Below are 12581 nucleotides of genomic sequence, written 5' to 3'. Positions count from 1 at the left end.
AATTCCTGCTCGTGTCTGCCTAGCATCGCTCCCTGGATCTCGACGGCTGAGTGGAAAGGATCTGAAATCGCTGGGTCCATTCTTGGTCAGATTCTTCTGTTGTGCACTTGAGTGAGGACCCAAAAGCGGTTTAGCAAAAACAGAGTCCTTTAATGTAAAAACACAGGGAAGACATAGATCCTCTTCAGATGTAGAAAATGGCCAAAATAGACAACCCTCAGAGAGGGCGACAAATGAAACAGAAAGTCCTTCTGATATTTACAAAAGAGTCCCCTTCTTAGCAGCAGAGGAGAATAGCTGGGTTGCGGCGACAGACTGCTGGTCTCTCTGGGTAGGCGCGGGTCGTAGCGGACAGAGGTACCTGATCACACGTAGCATCAGAAGAACAGGCAGATTCCGACAGGATGGGACAAGGGTGAAGCAAACGAGACGATAGTTTGGTTCTGGCATGAGAAACTCAAACGAGAATCTGACAAAGAAAGAAGCAGGAACAGAGAGAGAAATAGAGACCTAGTCAGAGGGAAAAAGGGAACAGGTGGGAAAAGGGTGAACGAGGTAGTTAGAGAAGATGAGGAACAGCTGGGGGAAGGAGAGGAAGAGAAGGTAACCTAATACGACCAGCAGAGGGAAACGGAGTGAAGAGAAAGAACAGGAACAAGACATAATATGACAATACATGACAGTAACGGTTAATGTGATTGGATGAGTAACGGTGAATGTGATTGGATGAGTAACGGTTCATGTGATTGGATGAGTAACGGTTAATGTGATTGGATGAGTAACGGTGAATGTGATTGGATGAGTAACGGTTAATGTGATTGGATGAGTAACGGTTCATGTGATTGGATGAGTAACGGTTAATGTGATTGGATGAGTAACGGTTAATGTGATTGGATGAGTAACGGTTAATGTGATTGGATGAGTAACGGTTCATGTGATTGGATGAGTAACGGTTAATGTGATTGGATGAGTAACGGTTAATGTGATAGTGTATTGTTCTGTTTGTCTCACTCAGCAATATAAGACGCTGAAGTGTAAGTTGGATAAAGCATAATGCCAAGGACGTGGGATTCTGGGCGGAGGCTGGAAGCAGAGACGGAGGATCACATTTTTCATTGGGAGGCAAGGGAGAAATACTGTTGTGATGGTAAAAGGTGAGGAGCGAGGGAAACACGTTATGTTCTTCTGTCCTCATGGGGACCTAAAATGGTACAGGAATGAAGGGGGGAATCCTGGAGGAGTAAAGGAGGGGTAGAAGAAGATAAAATTATGGACTTTTAAAAAATTTATTTATTTAACCAGGCAAGTCAGTTAAGAACAAATTCTTATTTTACAATGATGGCCTACCCCAGCCAAACCCTAACCCTAACCCTACCCCTAACCCTACCCCAGCCAAACCCTAACCCGGACGACACTGGGCCAATTGTGCGACGCCCTATGGGACTCCCGATCACGCCCTGTTGTGATACAGCCCAGGATCGATCCAGGGTGTCTATAGTGACGCCTCTAGCACCGAGAGGCAGTGCTTTAGACCGCTGTGCTACTCGGGAGCTGGAGGAGTGATGGGATGGGGGGGGGGGATGTGAAGGGACATGAGCCAGAGGTGCAGTGATGGAATGCTCATTTTATCTCTGGAGTGCATTGTGGGAGAAAGCTGTGTTCTGCATTCAGTCCCCTGACACCCAGGAGCGCCAGACGTGACACACGCATAGCTCACTGGGTTTATTTACAGCTCTGGTTCTCCTAGCATCACGTGTTTGCACACGCTGGCAGCGTACGGCTCACATTGTGTGACATGGGGAAATGTCATAAGGAACATGGGTTCCCTCCCTCAGATGGGTTCCCTCCCTCAGATGGGTTCCCTCCCTCAGATGGGTTCCCTTCCTCAGATGGGTTCCCTCCCTCAGGGAACAGTGGTCTAGAGAACATGTGGCCCAGCCGTGTGTACGGGTAAGTAATGTGTGTAGACCTATGGTGGATTGATCAGTGTATGATGACGTCTCTCTCTCTCTCTCCTCTCTGACCCCAGCAGCAGTGTAACCCAGGGGACCTGCGTGTCCTGAGGAAGGGGATGACCCTGTACCATTCTGAGTCTCAGCTGTCATCCCTGCCACAACGCCAGGACGCACTGCACAACGTGAGTACACACACACACACACACACACACACACACACACGTTATGTTCTTCTATCCTTGTGGGGACCTACAATTAATTTCCATTCAAAATCCTATATTCCCTAACCCCTAACCCTTACCATAACCTTAACCTGAAACCCTAACCCAAACTCCTAACCCTAATTCTAATCCTAAACCTAAACCTAACCCCTAAGCTTAAAATAGCCTTAGTCCTCATGGGGATGTGGGAAATGTCCCCATGAGGGATAATTTGCCTTGTTTTACTATCCTTGTAGGGATTTGGGGGGGATTGTAGGTCCCTACAAGGATAGAAGACCCCCCCCCCCCCCCCACACACACACACACACACACACAGACACACAGACACAGATACACACACACACACACAGACACACAGACACAGATACACACACACACAGACACAGATACACACACACACACACACACACAGACACAGATACACACACACACAGACACACACACACACACACACACACAGACACAGACACACACACACACACACAGACACACACACACACACACCTCTCTTTACTCACTAAATACACATCTATACCCTCTTTTCTTACCGCTATCCTGTGCCTTTCTTTCTCCCACTCTCTCTCTAACACATCTCAACCACTCTGTTTAAACCACTGACTCACCAGGCCTTTAGGCTTCCGTCTCCCCAGAGCTTGTTTCAACTGAATCCTGTAGTATAAAATTAATTAGCCACTCTGATCCCTGACCTCTAACCTCTCTCCGCTACCAGAGAGAATGAGAGAAACCACCCTGATGACCTCACTCCACAGAATCAATACTGCATTTAATCAGGATCAAGTGTACGACCCAGTACACAGGCCTTATATACAGCCCCAGTACTGCCTTTAACCAGGGCCTACAGTAGCATACTGACAGGCCTAAGACACCCAGTACACTGGGTCTGTCCTTCAGTCTCACAAAATGCCCATGACCTTTGACCCATGAGTCTCTCCCAGGCGGGACAGGAGCAGGGAGGACGGCCAAAAGAGAGGGGGAGCAGGTGTCTAGAGAAGGGGCTGTGGACAGGACAGGCAGCGGAGCGTCATGTGATTCTGAAGTTTCTGTCCTGTTCTTTCTGTTCCAACCAACAACCGTTCTCTCCGTGCAGACTGTTGGTTAGTTAATAGGATGGCTTCTTCTCCCATCATCATCATGGTTTTATATTTAGCTGGCTCTCCTCTCCTCTCCTCTCCTCTCCTCTCCTCTCCTCTCCTCTCCTCTCCTCTCCTCTCCTCTCCTCTCCTCTCCTCTCCTCTCCTCTCCTCTCCTCTCCTCTCCTCTCCTCTCCTCTCCTCTCCTCTCCTCTCCTCTCCTCTCCTCTCCTCTCCTCTCCTCTCCTCTCCTCTCCTCTCCTCTCTTCTCTTCTCTCCTCTCCTCTAATCTCCTCTCCTCTCCTATCCTATGCTCTCCCCTCCTCTGCTCTCCTCTCCCTTTGTTCAAACTGCCCCACTTCCACTTTTAGGTCATGTTCTGTGTGTGTGACTGTGTATCTCTCTTTTTGTGTGTGTGTGTGTGTGTGTGTGTGTGTGTGTGTGTGTGTGTGTGTGTGTGTGTGTGTGTGTGTGTGTGTGTGTGTGTGTGTGTGTGTGTGTGTGTGTGTGTGTGTGTGTGTGTGTGTGTGTGTGTGTGTGTGTGCGTAAGCACAACAAATGAGTGAGACAAAGCTCCGTTCATTTGATTCACACAGACACTAGATAGTCCGCTCCTATTCTCCACTAAGACTCTTAACACTAGAGACCAGGCTTTCTGACTATATGTGTCCCTCCCCATACTGGAAGGCCTAAGTAAGGCTGATTATGCAGGGAACTGAGCACAGAACTCAACATCCATATGAACAGTAAACCACCGTTGGCTATGATTTTTATCTGCACTGTCCAAAACCTTTACTTACCCAGCAAGGAATAAAACCCACGAACAGTTCTGCCAACACATCTCACACTGTGGGTTCTGCTAACACATCTCACACTGTGGGTTCTGCTAACACATCTCACACTGTGGGTTCTGCTAACACATCTCACACTGTGGGTTCTGCCAACACATCTCACACTGTGGGTTCTGCTAACACATCTCACACTGTGGGTTCTGCCAACACATCTCACACTGTGGGTTCTGCTAACACATCTCACACTGTGGGTTCTGCTAACACATCTCACACTGTGGGTTCTGCTAACACATCTCACACTGTGGGTTCTGCTAACACATCTCACACTGTGGGTTCTGCCAACACATCTCACACTGTGGGTTCTGCTAACACATCTCACACTGTGGGTTCTGCTAACACATCTCACACTGTGGGTTCTGCCAACACATCTCACACTGTGGGTTCTGCTAACACATCTCACACTGTGGGTTCTGCCAACACATCTCACACTGTGGGTTAAGACACCTCATTATAAGGAGGCAATTACAAATAGTTTGGATTAGAGCAAGATTATATAGTCTGGCCTCGTGAGACTAACTAGAATAACTCAGTCTTTCTCCTCTCAGGGCACGGTTGGTGGTCTCCCCACCAGACTAACTAGTCTTTCTCTCCTCTCAGGGCACGGTTGGTGGTCTCCCCACCAGACTAACTAGACTTTCTCCCCTCTCAGGGCACGGTTGGTGGTCTCCCCACCAGACTAACTAGTCTTTCTCCTCTCTCAGGGCACGGTTGGTGGTCTCCCCACCAGACTAACTAGTCTTTCTCCCCTCTCAGGGCACGGTTGGTGGTCTCCCCACCAGACTAACTAGTCTTTCTCCTCTCAGGGCACGGTTGGTGGTCTCCCCACCAGACTAACTAGTGTTTCTCTCCTCTCAGGGCACGGTTGGTGGTCTCCCCACCAGACTAACTAGTCTTTCTCCTCTCTCAGGGCACGGTTGGTGGTCTCCCCACCAGACTAACTAGTCTTTCTCCTCTCAGGGCACGGTTGGTGTTCTCCCCACCAGACTAACTAGTCTTTCTCCTCTCAGGGCATGGTTGGTGGTCTCCCCACCAGACTAACTAGTCTTTCTCCTCTCAGGGCACGGTTGGTCGTCTCCCCACCAGCGAGTCAACCCCGGTAACAGGCTACCTGTCCTGTGTTCAGAAACCAGAGGCTGTGGTCCACGCCATGAAGGTACGACAACTTCACATTATCTCTCACAGCACATCAACTACAACAACAACAGCTCTCCTCATGATAATTCTACAACAGCCATACACAACAGGCAGACCCCAGATCCGGACCCAGAACGAGGTCAATACGGACGTTGGGGCCCAAAATTTTTATTTTATTTTTTATAATGGAATTCAGTCGGGATTCGACTCATAGTGTCATATGAACACACATAAAACATGAAAAACGTGTAGAATTGCAGGTTATTAGCTTTAAAACTGCATTTTTCTTTTCTTTCGACCAACAAGATGGCTGTGAACAGTCTGAACAGTTTGGGGTCACATGGGTTGTGAGGTGGGGGTTTGTTTCTATGCCGATAAATTACAATATCCATCCGGACCTTTGTCACCTAGGACATTTGTGCCTTCTCAAAAAATGAGTATCCCTGCTCTACAATCTCAATGTCACAGGTAAAACACCAACGTCAGACTGGAACAACACAGTGACAACACAGGTATCTTTTGGTTATCACTACGGCAACAGTTTCCATGGAACGACACAATATTTACATCTTTACAGTTATTCAGAAAATAAGCGAAAGGAATAAAACAACAATATGTACATAACAGCCAACTGCTTTAAACAGCGACTCACATTTATTCACTAACTTGGTTTCATGATCATATATGCCTGATTGTACCAGGTGTTGGAGGTGCACGAGAACCTGGATAAGAAGCAGGTCCCAGAGGACTACGAGGAGGATCTCAGTGAGAAGGAGAAGGCCATCGTTAGAGAGATGTGTAACGTAAGTAGTTGTATAACCCTGAATGCTGATTATACCACGGATATGACAAAACATGTGTTTTACTGCTCTAATTACGTTGGTAACTAGTTTATAATAGCAGGGACTTGTGGTATATGGCCAATATACCACGGCTAAGGGCTGTGTACAGGCACTCCGCGTTGCGTCGTGCCTAAGAGCAGCCCTTAGCCGTGGTATATTGGCCATATACCACACCCCCTCTGGCCTTATTGCTTAAGTACTGTACCAGTCAACAGTTTGGACACACCTACTCATTCAAGGGTTTTTCTTACATTTTTTACTATTTTCTACACTGTAGAATAATAGTGAAGACATATCAAAACTATAGCACATATGGAATCGTGTGTAGATGCTCTTTAATTAAGTTGCACACCTAGCAAGAGACAACTTGGCTTGCAGTGTTTCTGTAATGTCCAATGTAGGCCTACAGTATGTGATGGCAAAGTTTTCAAAAACAAATTTCCTCCCGAATGACACCAGTCATCATGATATCATTCTGCCTACTTTGCAGTCAACATTTAATGGGGCAGTTTTTTATTTTAGAAAGTCTTGCACATTGCAAAGATTCAACCAAGATGTTTGACCTTTTGCAATGCCTGGTTTGCATACCCATGTGTTGCCTTAGTTAGCATTTACTGGTAGATATAAGTTGAAACGCCTTTCCTACCCTAACGGCTACCGGTGTCATTATTCGGCAAGCTGCATCATGCGACATCCAGCTGAGAGCTGCATGCTCTTGCTGCCTGATATTCCTCTGAAACTAGACTATATTTCACTTTGTGTAGGCTACTTTGTGGATGATTTCTCTATTGTACTGCATAATTGATACAGAGTGTACCTCCACTACACTACATTCATAAGCATCAAGAATACGCAATGCCCACTGCATACAGCCTCCACTACACCACTGGTTGCTCCTCTGTGTCTGTGTCCCATCGTGGAGCGGTGTTCTAGTTGGAATATTTTATAAGAGGGTCTCGCAGCCCAACTGTCTGAGCAATTCATCTCTCTGAGCAGGCAGGGAAAAGAGCAGAGCACCCCTCCTCTCCTCTTCTCCGCTTCTTCCCTCCATTATTAAAAAAAATGCCTACTGATTAGAGAGAGAGAGACAGAGAGAGACAGAGAGAGAGAGAGACACAGAGAGAGACAGAGAGAGAGAAAGAGACACAGGGAGAGAGAGAAAGAGAGACACAGGGAGAGAGAGAGACACAGAGAGAGACAGAAAGAGACAAAGAGACACAGAGAGAAACAGAGAGAGAGACACACACAGAGAGTGAGAGAAAGAGACACAGGGAGAGAGACACACAGAGAGACACAGAGAAAGAGAGACACAGAGAGAGACACAGAGAAAGAGAGCGAGAGAGACAGAGAGAGACACAGAGAGACAGAGCGAGAGAGACAGAGAGAGACACAGAGAAAGAGAGACACACACAGAGAGAGAGACACAGAGAGAGACACAGAGAAAGAGAGACAGAGCGAGAGAGACAGAGAGAGACACAGAGAGACAGAGAGAGACACAGAGAAAGAGAGACACAGAGAAACACAGAGACACAGAGAGACAGCTAGTCTATCGGCCCCTACATAGGTATGTTGCCAACCTGATCTCATAGTTTCACTTCGGAATTTGCCGTATTATGGATGAAAGTACTTTTTTTTTTTAAGCATTAATTCCGCATGGTTACAGGGTTAATTCTGTGTGGTTACAGGGTTAATTCTGTGTGGTTACAGGGTTAATTCCACTTGGTAACAGGGTTAATTCCACTTGGTAACAGGGTTAATTCCACATGGTTACAGGGTTAATTCCACTTGGTAACAGGGTTAATTCCACATGGTTACAGGGTTAATTCCACTTGGTAACAGGGTTAATTCCACATGGTTACAGGGTTAATTCCACTTGGTAACAGGGTTAATTCCATGGGGTTACAGGGTTAATTCCACTTGGTAACAGGGTTAATTCCACGTGGTTACAGGGTTAATTCCACTTGGTAACAGGGTTAATTCCACGTGGTTACAGGGTTAATTCCACTTGGTAACAGGGTTAATTCCACGTGGTTACAGGGTTAATTCCACTTGGTTACAGGGTTAATTCCACTTGGTAACAGGGTTAATTCCACGTGGTTACAGGGTTAATTCCACTTGGTAACAGGGTTAATTCCACTTGGTAACAGGGTTAATTCCACTTGGTAACAGGGTTAATTCCACTTGGTTACAGGGTTAATTCCACTTGGTAACAGGGTTAATTCCACTTGGTAACAGGGTTAATTCCACTTGGTAACAGGGTTAATTCCACTTGGTAACAGGGTTAATTCCACTTGGTAACAGGGTTAATTCCACGTGGTTACAGGGTTAAAACAGTAACAACTCAAAGGGTTAAGTTTAGGTTTTCATTCCGAGGGGTTAATGTAAGGGCTATGGGTTGGGGATAATATTTAACATAATAATTCAAAACAATGTGCTGTTTCCATCAAATATTATTAAGTCCTCTCCCTGCTTGCTAGAGCATTATGAGCTGCAGTGGCACTGTGTTCTAAGCAGCGCGCTCTGGCTCCGAGCCTTATGACTTTCACCCAGTGCTTTGCCATGGTTTTTTTTTGGGGGGGGAGAGGGAGGTGAATGCTGAGGAAGGCATATATATCCACGTCCTCAGGGCCAATTCAAGAGTTTCTAGGGACCAGACTGATGTGGCAGGATTGGAATCTGGGGAGCTTCACAACACCGGCTCTGTATTATCTATGGGGCCCTGTGTCCTGTGTTATCTATGGGGCCCTGGGTCCTGTATTATCTATGGGGTCCTGGGTCCTGTGTTATCTATGGGGCCCTGTGTCCTGTGTTATCTATGGGGCCCTGTGTCCTGTATTATCTATGGGGCCCTATGTCCTGTGTTATCTATGGGGCCCTGGGTCCTGTATTATCTATGGGGCCCTGTGTCCTGTATTATATATGGGGCCCTGTGTCCTGCATTATCTATGGGCCCCTGTGTCCTGTCATCTCACACACAGAGAGATTCCTTCAGGGATTCAGTTAGTGAAAGACCAAGTGAGGACAGAGAGATTCCACCGGGGATTCAGTTAGTGAAAGACCAAGTGAGGACAGAGAGATTCCACCGGGGGTTCAGTTAGTGAAAGACCAAGTGAGGACAGAGAGATTCCACCGGGGGTTCAGTTAGTGAAAGACCAAGTGAGGACAGAGAGATTCCACCGGGGGTTCAGTTAGTGAAAGACCAAGTGAGGACAGAGAGATTCCACCGGGGATTCAGTTAGTGAAAGACCAAGTGAGGACAGAGAGATTCCACCGGGGGTTCAGTTAGTGAAAGACCAAGTGAGGACAGAGAGATTCCACCGGGGGTTCAGTTAGTGAAAGACCAAGTGAGGACAGAGAGATTCCACCGGGGATTCAGTTAGTGAAAGACCAAGTGAGGACAGAGAGATTCCACCGGGGGTTCAGTTAGTGAAAGACCAAGTGAGGACAGAGAGATTCCACCGGGGGTTCAGTTAGTGAAAGACCAAGTGAGGACAGAGAGATTCCACCGGGGGTTCAGTTAGTGAAAGACCAAGTGAGGACAGAGAGATTCCACCGGGGGTTCAGTTAGTGAAAGACCAAGTGAGGACAGAGAGATTCCACCGGGGATTCAGTTAGTGAAAGACCAAGTGAGGACAGAGAGATTCCACCGGGGGTTCAGTTAGTGAAAGACCAAGTGAGGACAGAGAGATTCCACCGGGGGTTCAGTTAGTGAAAGACCAAGTGAGGACAGAGAGATTCCACCGGGGGTTCAGTTAGTGAAAGACCAAGTGAGGACAGAGAGATTCCACCGGGGGTTCAGTTAGTGAAAGACCAAGTGAGGACAGAGAGATTCCACCGGGGGTTCAGTTAGTGAAAGACCAAGTGAGGACAGAGATGCTTTTCCTGCACATAGTGTTTTGGGGGCATCAACATCAAAATGATTGAATTTCAGCTTCTGTGTATAAAAAAAAAGGTTTCATAACAAAACATATTTGTTTGTTTTCTTTTTGTGTGTGTGTGCGTACGTGTGTGTGCGTACGTGTGTGTGAGCAGGTGGTGTGGAGAAAGCTGGGCGACGTGGCAGGATCTAAGCCGTCTATCAGACAGCATCTCTCTGGTAACCAGTTCAAAGGCCCCATGTAGTCCATAGCAACCAGAGAGGGAGAAAGAGAGAGAGAGAGACCTTCCTACATGATCTCCATTCCTACTACCTACACTACCCATAACACCATTCTCCCGCTGACTATAGGTCCCATCACCCACCATTCTCCTGGGATATGTGACTGGATATTATACGACCCAGGAAAACCACAGAATGGACCTCTCAGTCTCTCCCTCACCACTAGTCAACTCCCCATACACACACATTTCGTTTGAACTTCCAGTGTTGTTGATAACTGGCAGCTAGTTTCTCTGATTTGCCACTTTCCTTGTATTACAGATTTTAGGTTTATAGTTAGACAGGCTTACACTTTACACAGTGTTGATGACTATTACAGACCAAACTCTCATGTTGTTGTTTTGTTTTATGCTAAAAAAAAGAAAGAAACTCAGATGAGAGCTATAGGATCTCTAGGATGTTAACGTGACGCTGTGATAATGTCAGATATGGTTACATTTTGGGTTACAAGTGTCTCGTATGGACAAATCTAGGATCAGCTTCATCCACCTTCAATCCTGATCTTGAGCCTTTAGAGGTAATGTACAGAACTGACCATGGAGCAGTGTCCAGGAGCAATGTCACCCCACTCCTTCATAGTACTTCCCAATAAAAAAAAAACAGCTAGCTCCTCTGTTAGTTGTGCTTTGCCTTTATCGGGTTGATTAGCATAATTAGCATTAGCTAATGCTAGCCTTAGCGTAATTAGCCTTAGCTAATGCTAGCTTTAGCAGAATTAGCATTAGCTAATGCTTGCCTTAGCAGAATTAGCATTAGCATCCAAAGTGTTAATACGTGATACCCATTGTGATATGATACATAGCACCCTATGCTCATAAGAGAAGTCTATTATTAATACAATACTATTATAGAGATCATTTTTAAAACGAGTGTAAAATATGTAATCAAAAAAAACATAGCACTGCGTTGTTGTTGTTGTTATCGTTTATTTTGAGCTTTTTGTTTTTTATTATTATTCTAGCGTGGCCATGTGTTATAAACGGACTGTTTTGTGGGTTTTATGTTTTACAAAAGCACACAGCTGAACAGGGTTCTTTCTAAGGTAACCACTCTTCTTTTTACTGTAGTTTGTTGAAACAAATGATTACTTCATCTCCTCTGTAAACGTATCAAGGCCATTTTAAATCTAAACCGTCTCAGCCAAGAGTCAATGTTTTTTTTGTTTTTTTACAAAAATGTACTAGGTTGTGTCTGCTCTAAGACAATCATGTTTCTCAGGTTGGGAAATAACGAGAGCTTTCCCCCGACCCTGTGGCTCCTCTGTGGATATCGTGGGGATTCTTTGTTGACGTTTGGCCAGGCTGCCTGTGTGTACTGTAGTTCTCTGTAACAGACTGATGACACCTGGTTACTACAGGGTTAGAGACTGCTGAACACATTTTATTGCATTCATTTTATATGAAATAATAAGTTTCATAAATCTCCATGACAGAATGTTTCAGAAATGTTCTCTGAAACTTTAAGGATTTTATGCTACTGTCATGGGGCAGATCAGACTAATTTGGCTATTTTTGGTCATCAGTAACTATTGCATTAATCAAAACACTGTACAACACAGTATTTTAATTGAAAGCTAAGAAAGTTGTCAAATAAATGGAATGCTTTTCATTTCAATTAGCATAATATGACTGTGTTTTTAGCCATGGTGGATACAGCAGATGAGTTTCAGCAGTGGACTGTGCATGTTTTGTAGAAAATGATTTCTGTCGGAATGTGAGAAAGAGCAAGTCTTCCCTTAGATGCTTTTGGATACAGCTACGTTTTAGCGAAGTTATAATGATGTCAGATGAAATAATAAGTACTGTTATGACCTATCAGGAGATTTTGATTGGTATCCAGGTCTTTTGATTGGGCAATTGGTAATGATTGACAGCTCAAGCTCTCCTGGCTCTAGTATTAGTTTTTCCAAATTAGAACATTGAGGCTTCTGACCGTACATGCGTAGGATTCGTCCTCCTCGGGTTCTCTCTAATAGGGTCTACTACAACTACAAAAAATAAAATGAAAGTATGTATTTTCAAAGTGTCCTTTTTTTCTAGGAACAACTGATTTGAAGCTATGATGATATAATGATATAATGATATGTTATAATGATATAATGCTTTTCAGTCTGGCATTTTGATTTGAGATGTGCCACATTTTTCTCTGCATGGGATTTTGAGTTGGAACCTGTGTTTTGAACTTTGTTGTATTTTTCTAATTCTGTATATTTGTGCTAAACTAGAAGTCATGATGATCCTAGAACCTAGTCTGCATCTCAAAATAGCAATGTATTCCCTAGTGCACTACTTTTGACCACTGCCTTGTGCTGACCCTGGTCATATGCAG

At 45.3% G+C, this 12581-nt stretch overlaps 1 protein-coding gene across 4 annotated transcripts in view; it reads left to right on the top strand.

Moving 5' to 3' along the window:
* Positions 1-12565, top strand: part of LOC109882570 (coiled-coil domain-containing protein 85C-B) — a 126787-nt gene extending 114222 nt beyond the window's left edge. The window contains exons 3-6 of one of the 4 annotated variants that reach the window (XM_031836839.1): positions 2033-2137; positions 5176-5271; positions 5954-6055; positions 10127-12565. In XM_031836839.1, coding sequence (XP_031692699.1) covers positions 2033-2137; positions 5176-5271; positions 5954-6055; positions 10127-10216 — 393 coding nt within the window. In that variant the 3' untranslated portion in view covers positions 10217-12565. Of the gene's footprint in view, positions 1-2029; positions 2138-5175; positions 6056-10126 lie in introns of all 4 variants that reach the window. The other 3 variants (XM_031836838.1, XR_004211852.1, XR_004211851.1) reach the window with 3 other exon arrangements.
* The last annotated feature ends 16 nt before the right edge of the window (positions 12566-12581 follow it).

Source organism: Oncorhynchus kisutch, linkage group LG12 (genome assembly GCF_002021735.2).
Source record: "Oncorhynchus kisutch isolate 150728-3 linkage group LG12, Okis_V2, whole genome shotgun sequence".
Taxonomy (NCBI): domain Eukaryota; kingdom Metazoa; phylum Chordata; class Actinopteri; order Salmoniformes; family Salmonidae; genus Oncorhynchus; species Oncorhynchus kisutch.
Note: the sequence above shows the minus strand (reverse complement) of the source record. Positions and strands in the feature narration are given on the sequence as shown.